The sequence below is a fragment of the Exophiala spinifera genome (assembly GCF_000836115.1).
Source record: "Exophiala spinifera strain CBS 89968 unplaced genomic scaffold supercont1.2, whole genome shotgun sequence".
NCBI classification, from domain to species: Eukaryota; Fungi; Ascomycota; class Eurotiomycetes; order Chaetothyriales; family Herpotrichiellaceae; genus Exophiala; species Exophiala spinifera.
In genome coordinates, this window is record NW_015622514.1 from 57,972 (window position 1) to 82,626 (window position 24,655).

At 50.3% G+C, this 24,655-nt stretch overlaps 11 protein-coding genes across 11 annotated transcripts; 7 read left to right on the forward strand and 4 right to left on the reverse strand.

Moving 5' to 3' along the window:
- Positions 1-2,027: 2,027 nt before the first annotated feature.
- PV08_02284 (uncharacterized protein) lies at positions 2,028-3,816 on the forward strand (the record flags this gene model as incomplete). Its single annotated transcript, XM_016376643.1, has 4 exons — positions 2,028-2,367; positions 2,413-2,640; positions 2,720-3,607; positions 3,656-3,816. The coding sequence occupies 4 exons, from the start codon at positions 2,028-2,030 to the stop codon at positions 3,814-3,816; spliced, it is 1,617 nt and encodes a 538-aa protein (XP_016238213.1).
- A 395-nt stretch (positions 3,817-4,211) lies between these two features.
- Positions 4,212-5,895, reverse strand: PV08_02285 (uncharacterized protein; the record flags this gene model as incomplete). Its single annotated transcript, XM_016376644.1, has 2 exons — positions 4,212-4,710; positions 4,760-5,895. The coding sequence occupies 2 exons, from the start codon at positions 5,893-5,895 to the stop codon at positions 4,212-4,214; spliced, it is 1,635 nt and encodes a 544-aa protein (XP_016238214.1).
- A 364-nt stretch (positions 5,896-6,259) lies between these two features.
- On the forward strand, positions 6,260-7,329 carry PV08_02286 (uncharacterized protein; the record flags this gene model as incomplete). Its single annotated transcript, XM_016376645.1, has 2 exons — positions 6,260-6,322; positions 6,382-7,329. The coding sequence occupies 2 exons, from the start codon at positions 6,260-6,262 to the stop codon at positions 7,327-7,329; spliced, it is 1,011 nt and encodes a 336-aa protein (XP_016238215.1).
- A 461-nt stretch (positions 7,330-7,790) lies between these two features.
- On the reverse strand, positions 7,791-9,603 carry PV08_02287 (uncharacterized protein; the record flags this gene model as incomplete). Its single annotated transcript, XM_016376646.1, has 6 exons — positions 7,791-7,870; positions 7,946-8,114; positions 8,165-8,268; positions 8,324-9,219; positions 9,276-9,496; positions 9,550-9,603. The coding sequence occupies 6 exons, from the start codon at positions 9,601-9,603 to the stop codon at positions 7,791-7,793; spliced, it is 1,524 nt and encodes a 507-aa protein (XP_016238216.1).
- Positions 9,604-10,094: 491 nt separating this feature from the next.
- Positions 10,095-11,302, forward strand: PV08_02288 (uncharacterized protein; the record flags this gene model as incomplete). Its single annotated transcript, XM_016376647.1, has 6 exons — positions 10,095-10,131; positions 10,186-10,400; positions 10,453-10,600; positions 10,657-10,968; positions 11,022-11,163; positions 11,218-11,302. The coding sequence occupies 6 exons, from the start codon at positions 10,095-10,097 to the stop codon at positions 11,300-11,302; spliced, it is 939 nt and encodes a 312-aa protein (XP_016238217.1).
- A 709-nt stretch (positions 11,303-12,011) lies between these two features.
- On the forward strand, positions 12,012-13,958 carry PV08_02289 (uncharacterized protein; the record flags this gene model as incomplete). The annotated part of the gene is made up of 3 exons (XM_016376648.1): positions 12,012-12,239; positions 12,285-12,688; positions 12,743-13,958. The coding sequence occupies 3 exons, from the start codon at positions 12,012-12,014 to the stop codon at positions 13,956-13,958; spliced, it is 1,848 nt and encodes a 615-aa protein (XP_016238218.1).
- Positions 13,959-14,095: 137 nt separating this feature from the next.
- PV08_02290 (uncharacterized protein) lies at positions 14,096-14,951 on the reverse strand (the record flags this gene model as incomplete). The annotated part of the gene is made up of 2 exons (XM_016376649.1): positions 14,096-14,532; positions 14,699-14,951. 2 exons carry the CDS (start codon positions 14,949-14,951, stop codon positions 14,096-14,098), a joined length of 690 nt encoding a protein of 229 aa, XP_016238219.1.
- A 446-nt stretch (positions 14,952-15,397) lies between these two features.
- Positions 15,398-15,625, reverse strand: PV08_02291 (uncharacterized protein; the record flags this gene model as incomplete). The annotated part of the gene is made up of 1 exon (XM_016376650.1): positions 15,398-15,625. The coding sequence occupies one exon, from the start codon at positions 15,623-15,625 to the stop codon at positions 15,398-15,400; it is 228 nt and encodes a 75-aa protein (XP_016238220.1).
- Positions 15,626-17,926: 2,301 nt separating this feature from the next.
- PV08_02292 (uncharacterized protein) lies at positions 17,927-19,731 on the forward strand (the record flags this gene model as incomplete). Its single annotated transcript, XM_016376651.1, has 4 exons — positions 17,927-18,456; positions 18,513-19,289; positions 19,343-19,542; positions 19,595-19,731. 4 exons carry the CDS (start codon positions 17,927-17,929, stop codon positions 19,729-19,731), a joined length of 1,644 nt encoding a protein of 547 aa, XP_016238221.1.
- Positions 19,732-20,564: 833 nt separating this feature from the next.
- On the forward strand, positions 20,565-21,722 carry PV08_02293 (uncharacterized protein; the record flags this gene model as incomplete). Its single annotated transcript, XM_016376652.1, has 1 exon — positions 20,565-21,722. One exon carries the CDS (start codon positions 20,565-20,567, stop codon positions 21,720-21,722), a length of 1,158 nt encoding a protein of 385 aa, XP_016238222.1.
- A 901-nt stretch (positions 21,723-22,623) lies between these two features.
- On the forward strand, positions 22,624-24,357 carry PV08_02294 (uncharacterized protein; the record flags this gene model as incomplete). The annotated part of the gene is made up of 1 exon (XM_016376653.1): positions 22,624-24,357. The coding sequence occupies one exon, from the start codon at positions 22,624-22,626 to the stop codon at positions 24,355-24,357; it is 1,734 nt and encodes a 577-aa protein (XP_016238223.1).
- Between the last annotated feature and the right edge of the window lie 298 nt (positions 24,358-24,655).

Sequence of the window (24,655 nt, forward strand, 5' to 3'; positions counted from 1 at the left end):
CAAGCGACAAGTCCAATGGACTTCCGAACGACGGTTCTTCGTAGTCCACATGGGCGCCTGCCCGCAAGAGTAGAAGAAGGTTCCTCTCCTTCCCTGGGGTTGCAGTCACGCACAGTGCTCTCAATAATGCAAATGCCAGTGGAGTAGTAATGAATTCGCTCCAAAGATGTCTGTTCTCCTGCCACGAATATCTCCCCCAGTGAATCCTTCTGAAGATGCTTGCGAAAGAATCCCACCACGGAGCGATGGCAGTCGCACAATGTGCACTTGTGGTACTTTCGAAGATCTGTGATTGTGGAAAGTTACGAACTTCTGCCAGCTCGGCATGATCGAAGCCGAACCTAATCGCGTAGTCGAGGAAACTCCAGTCCCGCATATGTTCAGTCGAACTTGTACAGTGATTAAGTTCTCAGTGCTTCACCATGGACTCTATGACGCCCGTCTCGACGCACACTGCCTTGATATAATTGAAACATGAAAGCGCGAGGATACTGTTCGCGGCGCCGATCTCATATTACATAGAGGTGGAGTTTTGAATAGTGGTAATTCGCTGGTGCAGGAGATATTCTTGGACCGATTCGTGGATGAATTGCACACGATAGGAGGTCTGCGCTTGGAAATGAGTATACTGGGTCTTTCCAATTTCCGCGGCCTCGACGAGGCCTCGTGTACTCGTGGCAAGCAGTTTCTTCATTTCTGCAGGCCGAACAAAAGTCCCCGAATCTTTATATTGCTGATAGGTTAAATATCTTTCTCTAAATGCCATAGCATCGCAGAGCTCGGAGAGGGAAAGAGAGCGCTTCGTGTAAAGCACCCACCATATCATGAGTTTGCAGCGTTCGCGTTCCTCTGGTGGTATTCAGCGGCGAATCTGCACATCGTCTTGGCATCCGACCAGGGATCGGGTCTCGCTGCTCTACTCAGGCTGCACGTAACATGGCCCAACATCGGATCAGGCAAGGTGCTGACTGCTTAGGCTGACCTGATCACTGCTCAACCTCGTCACCATGCTCATCACCTTTGCTCAGTCCCATTGTTGCGATAGATGAATTGATTCTCGCAAACATGGTAGGATTACACGACCAACCACGGGACAGTTACTTATACCTCGGATAGACGACTGGAACTGGGATACATTGGATCTCCATCTTATGGGTTGACCTACATGCGTCCTCACGAACCTAGAGGGGAGGGAGTTTGACCGAGCATGGCCAAAAGAAGGAAGGAAGATCACGTCACCAGGGGTGATGCTCTATGCTCTATGGTGCTCTAGCTAGCGATAGTAGGATACGCATCGCGCATCCCACATCCTTATGTAAACTTCCTAGGTCCTTAAGCGCATCGTGATACGCATCCTATACGACTTCTGCTAAGGTAAATTGAGGTATACTTCTTAGATCTATACGACATACCTGTTTGCCTATACTAAAGACTAAACCCCCAGACCTACATCTCGAGACCTCCCTAACGTAGTAGTCCTTGGTACTTAATCTACATTTTGTCTCTACTACGTCTTAGCTCAGCTCGGTCGTCGTTTAGGTTATGTCGTAACAGGATTCGCTTCTTTAAAACGAGAGTAAGCTCATGAAGATATGAGAGATAACGCTCAGGTTGAAGAAACGACTTCGAACTGCCCTTGGAAGACCTCACTATAATCGCTGTAGAAGCCTAGGATGTCGCCATCAACCCTTTAAAGTGGTAAATCGGGTCTGTTACCACCTGTTAGTTACCCCACTAGAAAGAAGATACTTTCGGGAACATTTCCGAACCTTTCACAAGAACCGGAAATGTACCTATTTCTCTATTAACATTCGTCCGGATAAGTAACACTAACTTTAGCTTTCAGTGAAAGCCGTTGTATCGACAGAAAATGCTTAATAATTGCAGTTAAGGTTAAAGATAACTTTCACGTATCCATGCACAATACAGTGCCTCATCAACAGTGCATCACTGTATATAAGTAGAGTTTTCCTCAAGGAGCGAATGCATCAAGCATTGGGAAGATGCTGTCCAATTCTACAAGCACGATGTTCTCCAGCGGTATCGCTCTGCTGCTAGTGTCCAGTGCATTAGCACAGGGAGCTCCCACCGTGAAGGTCCTCAACGGCACCTACGAGGGCTTTTACAGCCCCGAGTTCTCGCAGGAACAGTTTCTAGGCATTCCATATGTGCAGCCACCTCTGGGAGACTTACGACTTCGCAACCCCCACTCTCTGAACACTACATGGGACGACGTGCGATCCGCAGTAAGCTATGGACCAAGCTGCCTCGGTCTGAATCAGTCAGAAGGAGCCTCGGAGGATTGCCTTAATCTCAATATTGTCCGACCAACTGGTATTTCAAACGATTCAGCTTTGGCTGTTGCAGGTGCGCTGCTTCCACTATTCTCGACCTTGATCTAACGCCCTCTAGTCTGGATCTTTGGCGGCGGCTTTGTGAGTGGTTCAAACTCGCTACCAACATATAACCTCTCCAATTTCGTTCAAACATCACAAGAAATGGGAACGCCAGTTATCGCTGTCAGCATCAACTATAGATTACACTGCTGGGGATATATGTGGAGCAAAGAGATCAAAGATGAAGGGGTTGCGAATCTTGGCTTCAAGGACCAACGACTAGCCCTGCACTGGATCCAGGAAAGTAAGGAGACTCTGCGCTCTACCCAAGCAAAGCTGACACAAGGTTGATATCGGGGCCTTCGGCGGTGATCCATCTAAAGTCACAATCTTTGGAGAAAGCGCCGGCGGGAACTCTGTCGGAACACATCTCATCGCTTACGGTGGTCGTGATGATAAGCTCTTCCGCGCAGCGATCAGTCAGAGTGGAGCCCCATCAACCTACTACCGATACCAGACAGCTGATGAGTGGCAACCATTCTATGACGCGGTTGTTTACGCCACGGGGTGCACCGGAGAACAGGATACATTGGCCTGCCTGAGGACTGTGGACAGCTCCACGTTATACGATATCTTCAACGACAACGACGTCGTACCTGCGCGGACTTCGATTTACTCTCAAGATGGACCGAAGTTTGTACAGGTGATTGATGGAGATTTCGTGGAAGAAAGCGCAACAACTCTGATGCAAGCAGGAAAATTTGTCCATGTTCCCTACATGCTTGGTGGGAACAAGGACGAGAGCGCGACATTCGCAGCTCGGGGCATCAATAACACTGAGGAATTCCTCGAGCTTGTTATCGGTCCCTGGGAGGTATCGGATAATGCCACGGCTATTCTAGCGGCACTCTATCCTGATATTCCTGGCATCGGAAGCCCGGAGGTGAACGGCACACCTCCAGCTGGCTTAGGCCATCAATTCCGGAGAAGTGGAGCTTTCCAGGGCGACGTCAATATTCATGCTCCACGGCGACTAGCCAATGAGATCTGGGCCGCGTCCAATACAAGCACGTACGGCTACGTGTTCGACTCTTATCAACCAGCACTCAGCCCGTGGGTAGGCTCAAACCATGGCGCTGAGCTTCCTTTCGTCTTCGGTAGTGACTGGATTGTCAGTCAGATGAACAGCACATATGCTGAGCTCTCGAAAGCTATGCAGAAGGCTTGGATAAGCTTTGTCGCTACACTGGACCCCAATCATCATCTTGCAGGTACGTGTACCCTAGTTCAATTTGGACCTTGCACTGACCTCAATGAAGACGACCAGCTAATGTGGCCGGAGTACACAGGCGATGAGCCCGAGATCCTTTTGTTTGCGGCCGATAATACGAGTGTGACAACGGCGGTGCAGCCAGACACATATCGGGCTGCAGGCATTAAATATGTCGCTGACAACCTCGACACGGAGTTTGGCCACTGAAGATTGCATCACACATGTGGATCGTCATGACGGTCTATGCAAACTAGAAAAGAATGCCGCTGATCAATAGCTATTGTATCAGAATTTGTACATTGCAGCAAGCTAATCACACGTTTGAGGACTAGTGCTGTGCACGAAGTAGTATCTCTTACCACTAGGATACATCAATGCGTATAGATCCGATACAAACCTGCTGGTCTATTGCTTTCGCAACATGACTAGGTGGAGCGATGGTAGTATAACACCTGACGAACAACACTGGGGAAAGGAATGCTTAAGACTGTTTTCCCACTGCACTGATCGATAGATAAAGAAAATACAGTACACATCTAAATCTAGAGCTTCGCACGCCCACAAAATGACCCTCTTATATCGACCTAACGTATGAGTAAGCTTTATAATTCGGATGGTCCGAAGGTTTTGCAGAGTTGAGGATCACTTACATGTTGAGGTCCGAGCTCGTCCAAACTCATCACACCAAGCAGAGCCAAGGTTGTCTCGATCTCATGCTTTAGAATCTCCATAGCTTTCTCAATGCCACGCAGGCCAAAGACCATAGAGTACAGAAAACCTCTGCCTATACCGACAGCTCTGCAGCCGAGGGCCAAAGCTTTGACAACATCAGCACCGCGTGTAACACCGCCATCGACTAGGACTTGACACTCCCTCAAGACCACTGGACAGTGCTCGTGAATATCGAGAAGAGTCTCGAGTCCAGAAGGAGTCGAATCGAGCTGACGACCTCCATGGTTGCTCAACCAGGGATGCACACCGTACTGATGGCAGAGAAGCGCGTCCTCCCAAGTCTGCACACCCTTGATGACGATTGGCAGATCAGTCAGAGATTTCAACCACGTGATGGCTGTGTCGAAGGTGAACTCGGTGTAGACCGGACTAGCAGAGTTAGAAATGCGATTTACCTGTTGGTCGAGGCGAAACCCACGGTCTGTTCACTTTTGGCGCCATCATGAAGCTCTGATCTTGGACATCTCCATGGGTATCTTCGTGATCATCATCGTCCTCAGCCAGTCTTGCTCTTAGATCCAGTTCTCTCTTTCCAGCCCAAATGGCATCGACGGTCAATGCGAAGCCCTTAAAACCCAGCGCAATGGCGCTTCGAATCTCGTCCTCAGTCACTTTCAAATCCTTCATCGCATAAATTTGCCAGTAGAGTATCTGCCCGGGACCTCGGGCCGCAGCAACCGCTTTCTGAGTCCTACCAGCGTTGTTGCACACCCATTGAAGAGCGCCTTGCTGAAAAGCTGCCTTAGTGAGCAGAGTATCACCTTCTGGATGGCATAGCTTAGCTCCACCAGCAGGACAAATAACGAAAGGCACAGAGAAGTCGTTGCCCAATATTCTCCGCTGAATATTTGGCGGCTTCGGCATTGGACGCAGAATGCGAGGTCGAAGACGGACCACTCGCCACGAGGTGAGATTGCGGTCGAGTGACACGTTGTCCTCAGCGCCTGAGCTGAGGAACGCGTACGATGTCGCAGAAAGCTTTGCTTTTGCCGCTTGCGCAAAGTCGGCAAGGGATATCATGGAAGATAGCCGGGGACATCTCTGGCGAGCGACAGCAGTTGATATCTCGCCTACCCCATTATCTGTGGTGACGGACTTCGAGAAGGTTGTTTGCGCAGCACCGTGTGAGGGTAAGCCGAAATCATCTTCAACCAGCGACCCGAGCCTCTGGTCGTCAGACAAATGCTTTTCGAGTGTGTCGGATGCATGTAGTGGCTCGTACGCTTGGGTCGCATCTTTTCCAGCGTACTTGAGTATTAGTGATGCTCCCCCGGGATGTGAATCGACAAAATTAGTCACATCGTACACAATCCCGGAGATGATGAGCCAGCAGCTTTGGCGCGACGAATGCTGGCGAATATTTGATCTGCCCAATATTAACAGCTGCAAAGGGTAGTAGTCGTATATCTTTACCTTGTCAAAGATGCAACCATCGTAGTTTCTCGTCTCACTAAGCGCTGCGGACGATCTCTCGCGGAGCTCAGATCTGAGACTATTACTTTGAACGGTGGTTTGCACGGTAATGAGGCTGTGGTAGTCTCCCAAGCGGGACATTTGCGAGACTATGGCCTTGAGACGGCAGGATCTCCTCACCGGGACATATCGTCCTCATCATCGGCGTACGGCATACGCGGGCCGAGTTCGTTCCCTGGACCGGTCGGGAACACACGTATCGGTTCCAAAACCACACGTACAGCTCTCATCAAATTTCGTGGAGCCAGAATGCTCTGCCGATAGCATTCAGCGGCAGAATCCAAATGCGGAGGTACTTTTCCGGTACATAACCGGGCCACGGCTATCAGCGCCCTTCGCCACAACCAGGCTCTTAGTCCAGGTTTGGCCTGAAACCACACCTGCCAATTCCTGATGCCCTACTTGGTGCATCCCCGGGCGACTAATCAGGACGAGCGGGTCAACCATGGACACTGTAATCAAGGAAATTGTGAAGGAGACGATCAAATTTTCACCTGGCGATGAAGAGGTGCGTTGTACTCAGCACGAATGCTGAAATCACGAACTCTGACGTGCGAACGAATGCAGAAATGGCGATTGTTGTATGAGCCTCTCTACACTATATCAAGTGATATCCAGGTCATCAGTGACAGGCGATATGGGGCGGCGTCTCGGAATCTCCTAGATGTATATGTGCCTCCAAAAACACTACCTTGCCCTAATGCTGGAAGGCCCGTTCTATTCTATGTTCATGGGGGAGGGTTCATCTCCGGCGACAAGGTTTGGAGCAAAAATGTCTATGCCAATATCGGGTACTACTTTGCCTCGCTCGGCATTGTGACTATCTGCGTCAACCATCAATTGGTGCCTGGCGCGAAGTACCCTGATGCCGCCGTCGACATGCAGCTGGCTCGAGAGTGGGTGTACAACAATATATCGTCTGTGGAGTATGGATTTGGCGATCCGAAGAAGGTCATTCTTTTTGGGCATTCATCTGGAGGTGCACATCTGGCGATGAATCTCTACGCTGCAGGCGATACAGAACGCCACTCTGAGCTCTCCGACCGCTTCGCAGGCGATCCAACGGCTGTTTGGCCACCAGTAGCAGGGGTCATCTTTCTTGACGTACCTTTCTGGATGGACAGTCGCAAGCCTGGGCGCCAGTACGCCCTTCGTAACTATTACGGCTCATACAACGACGATATATGGTATCCAAAATCGCCACTGGGACTTTTGGAGAGGCTAGAAGAGGGTAGCCCAGCACTTGACAGTCAGAAGCTGCCTGTATATCTGGGTACAGTCGAATGGGAAATCCCAGAGACGAGCGACGCGACGGGACGCTTCTTCGAGGCGTACAGGAAGCGCAGTAAACCCGAAGGAAGTCTGCCACTGATGCGAGTCAGTAGACGACATAATCATCTATCAGTAGTCTTGAGCATCGGAACTACAGATACTAGCCTCAGTGACAGTCTATTGGAATTCATTCGGGGATGTGTTGGGAAGTGGCAGGATATTGCAGGACCTGGAGCTTCGTGAGTGTGTTTCGCTCCTGCCAGGGTTGGTACTGACCGGAGCATCCCAGCAATAACGTCGAGAGCATCAAACGACCTCTTCAGCCTAGTTTATAGAATTGCCAGTTCCGGATGAAACATGTGTATCCGTCCAATCCACTGCGTACTTTTCTCTTTGCTTCTCACGTTGCTCTTGATGTGATGGACTTGGCGGCAGACCGTGAAACAAATCCCGCGGATGTGTCACTTGATACGCGTCGTAAGCCTCAGTATGTATATACAATCACCATGGAATATCTGGCTCTGGGGAAACATGTCTGCTATGACATGAGACTGCGCTAGGAAACACTACCGTATCATCATGAGGGAGCTGAATTTCCGAAGTATTATAGATAGACCACAAAACAGTGTTAAGCAGTATGATATTGAGATCTTCCTGTCCGACTACCTGACTAATACGATTCTTTTCGTGCAACTTCCTCCTGTTCATAATGGATAGCGAAAGCTCTTGATCTGGAAGTCCGTCAAGTCGCTAAATTCTTCGTTTTCCATACGTGGCTCTTCACCTGTTCACATGAACTCGTTAGCATTTGAGCGTCTCGGAACCCGATGCGCGGGACCGAAATGCGTAGCTGGCTTACCCTCACTAAGAGCTCTTGCGTCTCTCCGCTTGTTCCACAATTTGTGTAGTAAGCCATAGGTACCAACCATTAGGGCTGTGAGCACCAAGAACCCTAGCATCGTGTATTTGGCAATCGGATAATTTGGAGCATCAGAGCCACGGTAGGTCTGAGGACCGACGATGTTTCCCTGGACAGTTGATCAGCACAGAGAAATTGCAAGTTACCGACACGACCGACCACTGAATATCCAAATTGATAAGCTACCGTGAAGGCGAACTTCTTTGTCGAACCAGCAACCCCGCCAGTCATGAATGTGATGACGAAGAGAACATAGATCGGGACTCGTATATGTCAGCTCTTACCTCGGAACAGTGCTTAGGTAGCGGCTCAACTTACATTGCATGAGCAGAATAAAACCACCGTAGCGCGCAGTGTTGTGTTGGGGAGCCATCGCAAGCATCATAACGGTACCCACAACAGCGAGCACGAGCGTATAGACGCCTGCGAAGGTACCGCTGGTTTTCTTCGCAACAAAAAGCGCAAGGATTGTTCCAGCAACTTGGGCGCCGCCGGAACCCATATTGAGTAGGGTCGTTTGTGAGACACTGAAGCCGAATGATTTGATGATAGTCGGCCCAAAGGCAGTGACACCTCCATTGGCCACACCTCCGCTGGCAAGGAGGAGAAACACCATGTAGAATCGAACGTCCAAGAGCGCTTCCTTCAGCTGGGCCGCATTGAACTTCCATACCTCAGTTCCGGTCTTGTTACTCCGCACACGCTCCAGGGCCATGACTTTCTGTTGATTCGTCAGCCATTTAGCATCCGTGGGAGATGCTGGCAGGAATAAAAGCACAACGATACCAGTGAAGAGGGTGAGGCCTCCATAGAGCACGAACAGCCCCTGCCACCGAAAACTAGTCGCTTGATAGATGCACCATGAGAAAAAGCCTCCAAACACTGCGGCAAATCCAGACGTCGTATACCAGATAGCGACACGAGTCACCTGCTCGGTCTTAGTGTACCAAGAAGCCGTGATCATGATAACTGCGGGCGCTGTGCAGACTTCGACAAAGCCCAAGAGAAAGCGAACCGCAGCAAGGCTAGCAAAATCGTGGCAGACGGCATGCATCGCCACAATGATGCCCCAGATCATGCACATGATTGCCAGATAACGAGCGAGGGGAAATCGCTGCATCAAGAAAGTGGCGGGGATTTCGCCTGCAAGATAGCCAAAGTAGACGATCGATCCAAGCCAGGAGTATTGACTTGGGGTGAGGTTTGCGTCCTCCCTGCTCACGAGTTAATTGATGCTAGGACAAAGTCGATCGATCGAAGAAATATCTACCTGATGCCCATAATTGCTGCAAACGCAAGCGAGTTTTTGTCCATCAGTTGAAAGAGATACACGGTAAAAATCATTGGCATGAGTCTCCAGTCGATCTTGCGGAGCAGACGCCGTGCTTCTTCAGACTCCGGATTGAAGTCGATGTGATTATTCGCCAGAAGTTCCAAGGCCTTGTCAGTTTTGGCACTGTCAATGACCTGGCGTGCCTCGGTGTCGACATGCTGTCGATCAGTTGTTAATTTATGGTCAAGCGCGCATAGCTTATTCAACGTACCTTCTCAATCATGTTTGAGCTTTTGCTAATATGTGTTGGTCCTTTCAAGGACATAATTTCTTCAGATAGTGCTGAAGGGATGACCTGATATGCCTCCAAGATATGCACGTATCAAGTTCGATGATCTGCCCTTAATGGTCGGCCGAAGTTCTCTGCTTGAAGCCAGGAATTGGTTGTCAGCGAGCCGCCTTATCTTACTGCAAGAGTTATCCGATCTGCGATCCGACAAAGCCCAATTGCTTCCCTATCTCCCCTCATCCACTTGCCTCGCTACGAGATAGCTCTCGATAAAGTTATCGTGGATATGTTCCTCCACATTTCCGAAACGCGGTGTCCCATTTCCGAGCACCCCCAGCCGTGTGTCTTCGACCACAGCTTTCAGGCTGTGCAAGGGCCGCGTGAACATGGAGTATGGTAGCCGGTAAGAGCTTGCCGGCGCACTACAGCGATCATAAGATAAGATGGAATTCCCGGCTTAGCACCGTGCTCAATCCTTGCCAAACTTAGCAACATCAACATAACATACTGTACAGCAAATGTCGACGATGACCGAAAGACTGGTGCCTATGATTTCACTTGCGGGTAAGTATCTTATACAACATTGACTTACGATGACCAGCCAGGCTGATGAAATAGACTTCGATAAGCGCAAGAGTGATATAACAAAGCAATTAGTCGATGCTGCTGAACATGCAGGTTTCTTCACGCTTGTTGACCATGGCATCACGAAGAAAGAGATCGAGTCCCAATTCAGTATCTCGAGGCAGTTCTTTGCGCTGCCTGCAGATGTCAAAGGGAAGACTCCACACGACCCGCAGACCAACAACGGCTGGGAGTACAAGGCATGTCAGGTTTGCCGTGCCCGCGGTGCTCGTGTAGATGATTGACTACGATCAGGCGCAGTTCCGTCCAAGTACAGGTACATATGATGAGAAAGAGTCACTGTGGTTGATGAGCAATTCTGACTGGCCTGACGATGAGGATGTGCCTCACTTCAGAGAGACTACGGACGCCTTCATGAGCAAGTGCAGGGCCATCTCAGACAACGTTCGTGAGTCGCAAAGTCATCCCGGGTCTGTTTCAAAAAGGCGCTAATATGATGCACAGTCTCGTGCTTTGCCATAGCGTTGGGATTCCCGGAAAATCACTTCCAAATCGCTAACGACCCTGCTCAACCGGATTGCTTGACTCAGCTCCGCCTTATCCACTACCCGGCCTCCGAGAACGCCGTGGGCACCTGGAGAGCTGGAAGTCATACAGATATTGGCTGCCTGACACTCTTATTCCAGCGGGAAGGCGAGGATGGCCTCGAAATCTGCCCTGGAAGGGAGTCGCATTCGAGTTTCGCCATGGGTGATGAGTTTACACCGCTGCCTGCTCACACTGGGCCGATCGTAGTCAACATTGGCGACATGCTGAGTGAGTTTCTACTACTGAGACCTGCGATGGATCATAAACTGATAAGTTGGCAGTGGCATGGTCTGACGATCGACTGAAATCTAACTTCCACCGCGTTCGGGCGAAGGAGGTCGGCAAAAGTCCTTCCCGGTATTCGATCGCTTACTTCAATCAATGCCGCCGAGACTTCGTTCTGCAGGGTCCTTTGAAGAAGTAGTACGTGGAATTCAAATGGTCAAATGTGATTAAGTTGTACTAACCATTCTCCAGTCCACCAGTGACAGTAGGGCAATACTTTAACGAGGCTGTAGAGATGGGCTTTGCTCGCCAACAGCAAGTGGCTGCGGCAACTTGAGGTCACCTAGCCATGACCATATCAGTATTCATATGGTGCGAGCTGTTTCGCAAGGGGTGCTTTTTACGTGGCAGAGATCTTACTGGAAATTGTACCTTGCACTCTTTAGTGATAACAAACGCGACGTGTTCGTGTCCCACAGGCCGAACCCCATATCGCTTGGTGGGTCTTTCAGATAAGCATTCCGCGAATTGGCGAATTAATCCCAACCACCTCCCCGCGTTCAGCTGAGCTCGACGGAACTGCCACACTTCTAATCCTTTCATTTTCTATGGTAGATGGCTTCTTCTGTTGATTGCGCAGTCTCGCACACCCGCAGTCGAAGTAGGTGAGAAGCCCTAGCGACCGCTTAGCCAGTCGCGCTTCGTCAATGCCGCGCCCGAAGCCACCACCAGAGGAACGAAGGCGGGTTTCTCGGGCATGCGCGTCTTGCAAAGCATCTAAGATAAGGTGCAATGGCTCAATACCGTGTTCTACCTGTATAGGTAGAGGAAAAGAGTCATTATGTCGCATCTCAGGCGTCGATGGACGGCGTCGCACTACTAACAGGACCGAGCTGCGCGGGCCCGTATATGACACCAGTGCGCAGCACCATCGGTCCACTATTGGCGTTACAGCTGAGCGATCGCCTGTCAGCATAGTTCTTGAGGGAGATCCATCCACAGCAGTGTCTACTCCCGCACTTCCCAATGCAGCCTCTGCTAAAGCGATGCCAGCCAAACCGGAACCGGACAATTCTCATAGGCACATTGCTGATAGCGAGACATCGTCTCACTCCTTTTTGCAGTACTTGCGCGAGACTCTCCGCCCATATGTGGGTTTGACATCGTTCACGGAAGGAGCGAGACATGAGATGGTGCAAGACGATGTACAAGACGCTGTCCATCCAGTTCCGGCTCATAGCCGCGATGAGCTCTTGGGAGCCTATCTGGAAGCCGTGAGCTCCTGCCACCCACTCACTGTCCCCCTGCTGACTAAACAGACTAGCGGCCTCCTAGAACTGTTCTCAACGGATGAGCTTGCTGACATGTATCGGAGCAACGTATACGCACATGATCCTCCGGGATGGGGCTTGGATGGCGACTTGATCCCGGCTACCGATGTTGCCCTAGCTATCGGGGCTCAGCTTCGGGAGCCCTTCACCTGCCGAGCACATTCAACTTATTACTTCCGCAATGGCCGTGAAGCAGCATTTAAGACCATGCTTGGAAGACAAAACCTCTCTATGGTTCGTTTGTTCACATTGCTGGCGTTCTACATGATTGGTGCCTGTCAAAGAGATACAGCCTCAATGTACCTGGGTGTGGCGGCGAAAGCCGCATGTGTGTTATCCCTACACCGTGCCTCAACATACTCCAATTCTTCCGAGAGCGAGTCGTCCTCGAAGTAAGTACGATCTCAATTGCATGATATGTTGCACAAGACTGATGTTGCCGCCAGTAGAGCACGAATCTGGAACAGCTTGCGCAACGTCGACGTTCTTTCGAGCTTCATCTTTGGGAAACCAAAAAGCCTACCAGCAATCCGACAAAGTTCCAGCCAGACCCATCTCTCATTCGAATACCTGGGCAACGACAATCTCACGCCATTCAACTCTATCGTAAAAGGCTGCTCCCTACTTGAAGAAATTGTGGACGAACTCAGCTCCGGCAAAATTTTGCACGTACCGACAGCTGAGAGTCTCCTTGAGAAGTTGCAGAGCTGGAGCCAGTCGCTTCCAACCAGCTTGCGCAAAGTCTCGTTCACAGGTGATGCTAATGTGTCAAGAAATGCGTTGCGAAGTATCACATCACCAACAGGCAAAGACGCAATCTCCCAAGGAGATTTATCAGCAAGGCAGAAGTTAGCTGGAGCGCTGCACGTGTCTTGTATCTACTATTTCGCCGTCATACTCATTTCACGCCCATTCTTGATAGCCTATCTACTATCTCGGCTCCGAGGGAGAGCTCCCGATCAGCTGATTCCCAACCCCGATGAGGCATCAGACATGGCGATCAAAAACAGCACCATCAGCAAGATGGCTCAATTGTGTGTCAGTGCCGCAATGCGTACCGCAGCCACATGTGCGGCGGCACACCGGCATGGGTACTCCTTTGGAAACCTCTGTCTGCTCAAGGCATGGGTCTTTGGAGCCGGTCTCGTACTCGGCTTCAGCAAATTTGCTGGAGAGCCTCGAAAGGACATAGACGAGGCTTTCGAGCAGGTGAATACTGTCCTTGAGTCTATTGCGACCCAAAGTCCGCAAGCTGGCCTATATCGAGAAACTCTTGAAGCCTTCAGGGAGTCTATTGCGAAGTGGCATGACCGCGTTGAGACCGAAATCAAACGGACGGTGCAGCACTACATGGACGATATCCTCGTAATCCATGGCAGTGCCCAGAACCAGACAACAATCGGGCCAAATTTCCCTTCCGGGGCTTTCTACACCACTGACACGCCTCAAAGTTACACAGACGACCACCCACCAGGACTTGACGCGGTTGGAGTGGACAATGCGGCTCCGTGGCTCGAGGGCTGGGCAGGCGGCACTCCGCAATCAAGCACACAGGTACTTCGACATCTCGGCTTTGGCGATGTAATCAGCGACTACGAAAGTTACGACGACCCGTTCTTCAACTTCGAGCCATTCGAAAAACTATTCTATAGCGTTGAGTAACTGGTGCAACACCATGTCATCCGGACACAAGCGATTCTTTGCTGGAGGCACTGTTGGGGGAGTCTGCTGCACCGATCAGGCATCTGAGACCTCCCCACGGCGCATCTTGCCGATCGCTCCCCAAATTGGATCCAACATTACAGATCTGCGCCGGAGAATTTGACTTTTAGGATTCCTGTGTTATGGAACCTTCGTGCAGCCACGCGGAAAGCAATACCACGTCGAAAACAAAAGTAAAATCGACGTGGATGTACTGTCATTTGACGAGCGTTGATGAGACTAACAGTCGAGCCCAACGTAGACGCCAGGAACATGTTCTGAAGGTCTTTTGCTGTCCATTTCCAGCCAGACCTTGTCGAGGTTTCCTTTCGCTTCCAGGCCTCTAACCCCTCGTCACTGCTGAGTCTAGGACATTGTAGCAGTTGATGAAGCACCGAATAGAAGAAGCCTTCCACTCTGGTCTCCATCGGGACGCCTCGCGCATTGAAGAAGAATGCGACTACCACCTCGTTGAGGCGAGCTTCGTTTCTTGCGATGCTGTAAGCTCTTTTCATTGCTGTGGACTTTCCAGATCCTGGTTTACCGCAGACCATCAGTATATTAGCCGTGTTAGCTTCACGCTTCCATGTACGATAATGTCATGATCGAGTAGCTATTTGCACGTGTTATCTTGCATATAATCAACCCCGTTATGTCGATACTCCATCTCAGGATACGACAATGATTTGAGGAGATCTGACCATGATCAGAAGTATCATCTGCCATCTGATAAGCCTGCTTAACTTTGAATTCCTCTTCCTTCTGTGCAGTATCGGAGCGATACGAGTAACTGGGATAGCCGTGCTCGCACATATTACCACTCGTAGAGCTTCGTGTCTCTTGATTAGGTAGATGTACATCTTTTGACAGTGCTCTTAGTGCGATAGATGCTTGAATCGCTTGCTGAAGTCGACTGTATACTCGATGATCCTCCTCGCCGTAGAGACGTTGCATGAAAGCGTCGACAAGTCCTGAAAGACAGTACACGGCGTCCTCTTCACGTATTGTTTTGTGTTTGCTGTCCCAGCATAGTCGCTCCTGAATATCAAATTGACGTACATTTCCTCGAATGCCTTTCACAGATATGTTTGTGATCCGATGAATCTCGGACTCCAGTGTGGTCTTGTTGCCCAGACAAATCTTTTCCTTCGAAAAGAAATCTACAAGAGTTGGAGCAATAAGCTCTTACAGCGTCTAGCTACGCGTGAACCACTTGCTTCTCCAAAACTGCGGTTTCCATTTAGATTCTTGCGACATGTCGTATTCAGACGTCACTGACACATCTGACATGTATACATAGCACCTCGCCGCCTGCTGATACCACCTGTACATGGAAATGATAGCCTCACTGTTCTGCGCTGCTGGATTTGCTGATGCAGCACGTGTTTACCCAGCAATATTCAAGTCCATGAGCGCAGGCTTGCTTGGCGCAGAAAGATCCCCTTCTCGTATCCATCCTCGGGCTGGCCCTTGTCGATCTTGCCCGTCTCTTCATGAAAGTCACTGAGTATCAGTTCTGTTTCTTTCCCTCCCCATGTGTGCGAGAGGATGCCGTACGGTCCCGGAGATTTGGGCAGATCCTCGGTCAGGAACAGGTCGTTTTCTGCATCAAGCCGTAGAAGCCGCATGATGCATTAGTTATAAGATGGTGGCCCGCAGCGATGGAGCGTCTCAGTAAGGACCAATTGCTCACAAGTGATCGTTCGTAGCTAGCAAAGAGCAATTGACGGTTGGCATACAGGCCTACCAAACAGAATCTGCAAGGGGCCAGCCTGGCGGGCGGGTGCACTGCGGACGCGTGGGCTCCCTTGCGTGAAGATATCATGAGCTTGCTCGATGAGGCTATACCTCTTCATATATCTACTCACGATATACATTCATGGTGCGAAGAGGCGTTGTTCTCCGTGCTTGAAGGAATTGACCAAAATTCCCGACCATGGGGGCCTTGCCGACAAATCAAACTGTACTATCTCCAGTCAAGATTTAATGCCCGGGCCAAAACGTAACAATCGGGCTCGCTAGGGTGCGCGGGAAATAAGAATTTGGCGTCGATCGATTCACCGCGCATCAAAACTTTGCCTCTTTTCGATCTGCTCGAAACAGCGGCATAATCGAGACACTACCTGAACGGACGAAGGTGACCTGTCATACACCTTCCATCACCCGCGATAACAGGAGGGTATTGCTCGTCAAGTGCAGGACCTGGATCTATGACTTTTCTGGGCAGAGAGCACGAAGATTTAGGGTTCGAATGACTTAGTATGCTCTTTCACTGGGATTGATGAGAGCCTTTGGATGAGACAGCAGATCTTGGAGCAGCATGACGCGAATTTCCTGCTTTTCCTTGAAACCAGACCTGAATTAGGACTAATTACGTTAGAGAAAGGGAACTTTTGTGACCAGTAGGTAGACTTGAATCGGTGCTAGGTTATTGCTTCTGTAAACTGGGGCAGAGGCGGAAAACTGGTGACTATAGGCGAATGCTGGGGACGGGGCCGTAGCCCAGATTGTGGCGGGGGGGATCCGTAGCTCAGCCCGACTACCACCCCGTTCAGGCCCAAAGACGGAAATAGAATGGCCTCGTGTCGAGTTTCCGAGCTCGACATCGCTGTTCCCAGGGGTGAGATCGCCATAGGAATGAACAACTCACCTCGTCGAGGCATCCGAACTTCTCCAACTCCGGGGGCTAGGACACTTCAAATCCACCACCGGCGGCTCCTCAAGGAAACGAAGCGACTGTTTTCGACGTTGATCGTGTACTGGATTGTACGTTGTTCTATGAATCAAAGAAGAATGACGCTAGATGGGCGATGACGAAGTCAGCCAGAGCATAATAAGATCATCGGGACAACGTACTCCAGTAGTGGGGTGTCTGTAAGAAGACGAGAATGGTATCCTACCTGCAACGAGATGTGAAAACATCCTGATATGTCTAGACTGGTCTTGTTACGCCTACGTGGTAACCTAGGGGATTTCAATGGCCAAGGAGGGCAACAACCAGCCTTCGTTGTCCCTTGATAATCTTCCCAAGCCTGTCAAATACTCTTGTCTAGGTGGTGTAACAGTTGTAAGAAAGCAAGCCGCATGTAGTTCTTGAATTCCGGCACTGAACCCTCTCTGCACCAACAGTGGAGCTAAGAAACCAGTCCTTTGTTTCAACCGATGACTGCATTCTGTCTGCTCCTAAGGCCTTATATTCGTGAGAGATCGTCCAGCTCCCGGTAGAGAGTACTGCACGAACGGTAGAAGCTTTCGAGAAGTGTCCAATCGTTTGGGCAGGTGTCCGGTTTCAGAGAATCCCCACGGTCGAAAGTTCTGCAGTCGGAGACCGTTGACGTTGCTCCTTTACAAAATAAGAGGCAAGACTACATGACTATCCAACCTCGTTTCTCCGTCTTTCACGGCAACATCAAGGCACCAAGAGTGTTCGTTCATTGTACCCGGACACGTTGGAGAAGCACTCGGTAGAAGATGTGCCGCCTGTGAAAGCATAAATTTAATAATGGGAGAGTTAATCTAGACCTTCTGGCCACTGATTTAACCTTTCGGAATATCTCTTCGAAACTATTTATAATATCCTTTGTGGTTTTACTGGAACGAAAGCTTTAACTCGGTTTCCGCTACACCGAGTAACTCTTTCTGGATGTATATACTCCACAACGCGGTCGAGAAGTTACCGAAACCAGTGACCATCTCTGCTCTCCATAGAGGTTCTAGCAGTGATCATCACTCGGTAGAATTTGATCCGCTCCCCACGATTGAACTCCATTTCTTCTTCCCCCGTGGAAAACCCCCATGGCACAGCAAAAGCTTATTTGGCTAGGAGCCACGTATAAACTTTAGATCAGGACATACAAAAGGCCTAGACAATCCGCGCCAGATTGAGTCTCCCAAGTATCGATGCTTTGAGCATGCCCATTTACCTCGCCATGGCCGAGCATCAAGCGACTTCCGACACCGAAAAAGTACAATGTGAGATGCTGGAGCAGCGTCTTCCTCCTGACGTGATTCAACCCGAACCACAATGGGCTAGATATATTCCTGGGGGCTACTCAAAATCACGGTGTCTACGGATACGTGGAGCACCCATGATGTGTGCAGTACTCCTCCTTGCGGGCACAGCGATCATGTTCTTTGGCTATGACGCCAGTGTTATGTCGCAAGTCAACTCGAACAAGGACTATCTGCACCTCATGCGTCTCGAAGGAGGAACTTCTGGCGACTCAGCTTTCATCGGCGGCATTGTTAGCATCTGGTTCTTAGGTTTCGCCATCGGTGGCTTGCTGGTCGGTATCTATGCAGACAAGGTTGGACGTCTCAAGACCATCCAACTGGGCTGTGTATGGGCCCTAGTTGGCGCGGCTTTGCAAGCTGCCGCCCAAAACGTCAGCATGATGATGGTCGGTCGTGTGATAGGCGGTGTGGGATGCGGGCATCTCAACACGATTGTTCCGATCTGGTAATGGACCAATTGTCTTTCGTTCGGGAGGCTGAGCTCTAACGGATTTCCGATAGGTCATCAGAAATCGCCGACCCCAAGTACCGCGGCGCGTTTGTGGCTGCCGAGTTCACGATGGCTCTTCTCGGAAGCACTCTAGCATTCTGGATGGAATACGCCCTGGTCAAGACTCACGCAGCTCCGTTTGCATGGAGATTCCCTGTCGCTTTCCAAGTCGTTTTTCTGATCGTCATCATGATCATCACACCGTTCTATCCTGAAAGCCCACGTCACCTTGCAAGGAGCGGTCGCGTTGACGAAGCACAAGAAATCCTGGAACAGTGCCGCTCGAATCCGGACCACCAAGCCATTCTTCAAGAGATCGAAGAGATCAAGGAAACTATCCGCCTTGAAGCGAAGGCTGCATCAACCACATACTACTCGATGCTATTCCGGAAAGATGATCTTCACAATCGTCGCCGCATCTTGCTGGGAGCGGGCATTCAAGTCCTCCAGAAACTCACTGGTATTGACTTCATCGCCACGTATGCACCACAGATGTTTGCCCTGAGTGGCTTTACGGGCAACAAGCCTGCCCTGCTAGCCGGTGGCAATTTCTTTAACTACACCGCCAGCTTGGCATTGGCGGTCTTCCTCGCCGATAGGGTGGGCAGGAGAAAGCTCATGCTTTCTGGATGTACCATGATGGGCACTGTACTTGTTGTAGGCGGCGTGCTCAGCAAGATGACGCTCACCCACCAAGGAACGGACAAGGCTGCCGGTTTCGGCACTGGAGTATGTGCAATTCTGTACATCTATACCTTCATTTACGGCAGCACATGGTTGACTACCTGGTGAGTGGCAATCCGGTCGTAAAAGATGACGACTGCTAACGCATTGACTTTAGTTGGGTGTATCCAACAGAATGCTTCCCACTTGCCACTCGAGCGAAGGGTACGGCGCTAGCGGTGGTCGCATTCTCGGTTGCCGGCGGAGTTGTGAATACGATCATCCCATACCTCATCACTGCGGTTGGGTTTTGGGTATTTGTGGCGTTTGCCGTTATCAACGTTCTTATGCTTATTCCAATTTATCTTTTCTACGTTGGTAAGCTGCTCCCGTCCAAGGCCCTTGAGCCATTGCTGATAGCAAGTTGCAGAAACCGCAAATCGCCATCTGGAAGACCTCGATATCCTCTTTGCCACGGAGTCGCCTCTCGTGTGGCGGGCGGAGAAAGAGTTCGCACGTCGCAAAGCCGAGAGTTCGCGACTTGACCAGCCGACCGGGCGTGCGTGATTGATAAGTTTTTTCTCTGGTGATGCCCGTCGCTTTGATGGAAGGCTGGCACTGGCGAAACAACTCAACATGACCTTGTGATGTATGAAGCTTTACCTGCAAAGTCTCCTACTTGTTGCATTCTCTGGTCCACCAGATGCCTCTGAACGCATGGGTCTTAACAAGTGGGAAATCGAAGAAACAAGGGCAACAGAAGCCTTGTCCCGAACGACTGGATGTCTTAGAGCGGAGTGAGCAGCCACGCGAAGCGTGTAGACGGAATCACGGACAAATTGGCTAAGTAGTGACACTTGTTTGTATATCATACTTATCTGTTGTTGTTGTTTCTCTCCTGCAAGATCAACCACTCTGACGGCAAGGTGGGTCGCCTAACTGATTGTGGCTGAAGCTTGTTATCGCCATGGCTTGGTATGCTAATCTGTCCTTATCAATGCAATTTGCATTTACTTCGTGCCGGCTTGGCTGTCTCAGAAGGAATTATCAACAATCTCATATCACATAACTACAAGAATTCTGCCATCAGTCTTTCATTCATGTTCTCTAAGCGTAATCCAGACCATCCAAACCGCCGACGCCAGGTTCCAGCAGGCATCTCTTGACCGCGCAATTTACGCCGAGCTGTTCCGCAGTACATACGCCAGATCCCACCGCCGGCAAAAGCTGAATTGGAACAAAGCAGATTATCAGGCATCTCATCATACTCAGATCGTAAAGATCAACGAATCAAAGCCCCAGCGGAAAGGTTTCACCCCCTCGTTGGAGATTTCCATCCGAACGCGCCATCCTCCTCGTCCTGAGCAGTTTCCGAGCCGTGGACACGCAGACGCGTGCAAATGGTCCTTTCCAGGGGGTTTGTGACTGTTGCCTTAGTAGTTTATACTGTGCTCAGCAAGTTCGCCAATTCCGTTACTGCGAAAAGCCTACACGACAACTCGCCCAAATGTGACTGCTATGTCACCAATGGCCGCTCGTCGGCATTTTTCCAATACCATCGATTTTTTGACTTTGGAGACGTCTCAACCGACAGTGTCTACGATAGCGAGCCTGCCAATGTTACAGATTCTCAGTCCAGCGGTGATGAGCCTAGCCAGCAAGGATACATTAGGTCTCATGCCTTCTCAAAAGACTGGAGCATTCAAACCTGGGGACGCAAAAGCACTCCTCCCGTTTATCCTGTCACTATGCAGATGTCTCCTCAAAATGTCTTTATCCAACGCAATCCCGAGGAATTGCCCAGTACACACTTAACTCTGCGTGCCTACCGCAGCAGGAACTTTTATTCCACCGCGGAGATACAGTACCAACAACGGAATCTCCTCCATGCCTCGATTCGACTCCGTGCTCGCATCCGTGGAGCATCCGGGTCTGTGGCCGGTATCTTCGTTTACCTTAACGACACCCAAGAATCTGACATTGAGATCTTAACAAACGACCCATCCAATCATATCCGACTTACCAATCACCCGGTGTTTGATAGTGATGGTGTATATGTCCCTAATGCTATGTCCGACGTTGAGCTTCCAGCTCCCACCGTGTGGACCGACTGGGTGACATATCGGTTAGATTGGACGCCGACCAAGAGCTCCTGGTATGCGAACGGTCAGTGGCTGTTCGAGAAGGAGTACGGTGTCCCACGATTCCCAAGCGTTCTGATTATCAACATGTGGGGTAACGGTGGCACTTGGGCAGGAAACATGACTCTAGGGTCAGCTGCATACCTTGACATTCGTTGGATCGACGTGGTTTTCAATACTTCCGGACCAGTCACTGGGTATACACCGGATGAAACGAAGAGGAAATTCAGGCGAGACACAGGCCTCCTCGAAAAAAGAGAAGATGACGACAACTGCCACCGTGTTTGTGCTGTGGATGATATACCGGCAGTAGGGTTTCCCGTTCTTGTTTCCGATGCCACCCGGACGACCTGGTATTCTCAACGGACACTCGAATATATTCTAGCGATAACTCTGGCAGTGGTCGTCATTATATAACGATCTAATTCGGAGTAAATAATTCTAGAGTTGATTTGATCGAATTCACGCATTATTTGACCTACAATGAAAGTGAAGACTGCCACGTAGCCAGCAAACTATGGATAGCCACGAGACGTCGGCTAAGCATTTCCTGTAGATCTCCAGGACCTTATCACAGGCTGAATCTAGTTTCGTGTGGCACTCATGTGGCGCTCCTGTGGCACTGACTAATGAAGGATGTGGACGCGGTTAACCTCTGCCAGAGGGTGGAGGGCCAACAACCGCAGCCTGCAGCACAAATCAACGAGGGGTAAAGATCTCACAGTCTCCCGTTAAACCAAGAATGCGCGACGGGTGGGTGCATGGCAGCTAGTTAGAACAAAAACATGCCCGGCACGTGTGATCCGTGAACAGAGCTATTCGGCATAAAATATCTCAGATCTGTCCTTGGCCCGAAAGCTTGTCAGCGACAGCACAGCTGCATACAGAGACGAAGCGATGTTACACTCAACGGGAATGGGATCTAGCGTACAGAGGCGTATACCAGTGCTGGACCTAGTGCTTCGGCTGCATCAATTTCGCTTCGACAACGGCTTCCAATTCGTATCTCCAAATGCACGCTGACTCATCTCACGACCTGACCATGTTCAATAGCCTTTCGCATGAAGGTTTGTGGGTTCCAAATTCCTCTAACCCTCAGTCCGGGAATCTGACTTAGTGCTGCTCTACTCGTCCGTATTTAATCTCAGGTATCTTTCTACCTTTCCACCTTTACATCTAATTACCGGGTCGCCAGAACACACAAGCAGAGCTTAGAACCTTGCCGGGCGTGTCACTTATCAAGGTTCCGTGGCTGTTGGCTATTGTCCTCGGCAATGATTCGGGTGTGGCGAGTGATCTATCTCCGTCAGAAAACACCATGACAACCTCACGGCCGACAATATTCAGATTTGTGCCTCAAAGACCACAGCGGCGCCAAACGCAACGCGAACATGAATTGGAAATCGCCAATCGACGCTCACATGCAGCCACGGTAACCCACATGCGAAAAGCTTCGCTACACCTCCGATACGTACCGCCAGGAGAAACACGCTCCGGTCGCGCTGAAAAGCCAATCCTCTTGAACCCAGAATCTTCCGCTTTGTATCCGAAGAAACCAACATCGGTGACTGGCGGACATGCATCAGTATGGCAGCTGCTGGCGTCTCTTCCCGAGATGGAAGACGAGGATGAAGTCGTTGATCTCGACAGCCTTGTGGAAGTCCTATCGAGGGGAGAACCGATCAGCACCGCCCCAGGTGGTAATTCGGACGCTTTCAATTGTTACGCCATCAGCATCACTTCTCGCATTAACCAGGTCTTGGCCTTTGCCCGTGATGTAGGCATTCCGGGACTGTTTTTCACACCATTCTTCCACCGCATCTCTCATCCAATCGCCCAGCCGACGGTGGTGAAGTCTTCGAGCATCCTGTCTTCTCCCAGTGCTGTCTTGAACTGGGAGCTCACGTCGGCTGCATTGACAGACCAGGGAGCAGCGCTGGCTCTTGTATCGTCACATGTGGTGGTCATGTGTCTCTTCTTGCCACCTCCTGCAGCTCGGCTTTTCCGAGAAATAGCTATGAGAATGATGTCGCACAGTATGTTGCTGCTAAGGAACGAGATTGCCCGGTTCCCAGCCACGCAGGGAGCTCCGTACAAAGCCTCGAAGTTTCTCATTCTTCAGATGTACTGGCTTTATCGGGCTGAGAGTACCGCGCGAAACTTCGCGGCGGCGGCGATCCACGAAAAGATGCTATATCGTTTTATCGCGGAACTGAACGATGAGGATGTCGACTTCAAATATTACATGTACTTGTGCATGATGTTCTGGGCGGTTGACACAACCATCATGACAATGAAACGAGACAGCTATGATCCTCGTCCACACGGCTCTAAAATAATCGCTAGGCTGCAGCGACTCGCAGCCCCTGATCTGGAGTATCTACCCGCTGATTACAAGTACCCCGATTGTATCATCAACCATGAGCCTCTTCGCTCTGTTCTAGTCCGGTCCCGGCGACTGGCGACTCTTATGTCGAATCCCCTTCCCGCGGAGGTCTGCGCGGACCCCATAAAGAGGTTTAACGTGTCCTACTTCTGTGTGATACAAAACTTTCTTGATACGCTAACCTTGATGGATTCGTACTTTGACACAACCGATGGTGGCAATCCATTTTCCTTACCGACGGGTGGGCAAAAATATCTCTACGCCGGCGCCTGTCTAACAATTGTTCTCGTCTCGAGGTCGCTCATTGATGTCACGTCCATTAACGGCGTTAACTTACGAGAGGCATCTCACATCATCCTTCCTCATCTACGGCGCATCTGCGAATTAGTACGGTTGACAATGACACCATTCGAAAGGACCCTGTTCCAAGAACTTCGGCTTTGGATTTTCTATATTGGCACCCTTTATGAGCAGCGTTTACTCCTCAAAAGAGTCGACCCGGTCGAGACCTGGTTCGGTGATATGCTTGCGATCGAGGCTTCCGCGTCCCAGACCGTAGATTGGCAATCGATGAAACAAATCCTCCAGAAATTCCTATTTTCTGAGTTCATGGAACCTCATGGTGAGTTTTGGTTCGAGAGCTGGCTAAAAAGCAAAAACATGTGATACGATATTGCTGTGACATTAGAGGTAACGGCTCAGCCAAGACTGCCCCAAAAGTCGCCCAGAAAGGTCGAGTTGAAAGGCGGTCTTAACCTAGAGCATGAAAGTCATTTTCGAGTCTAGCTTTGTTTAGCGGCGTGGAACATGGTGGCTCCTCTGATAAGCTGTTGGCAAACTCTGGAAGCTCTGTTTCAAACTTGGTTAGAAATGCCGGTGTTGGTACAGAAGTAACGATATCTGGCTTCATCTGGCGGTTCTTCCATGCTGAGAGGGCAAACTCGGCGACATATGAGCGTCGCCG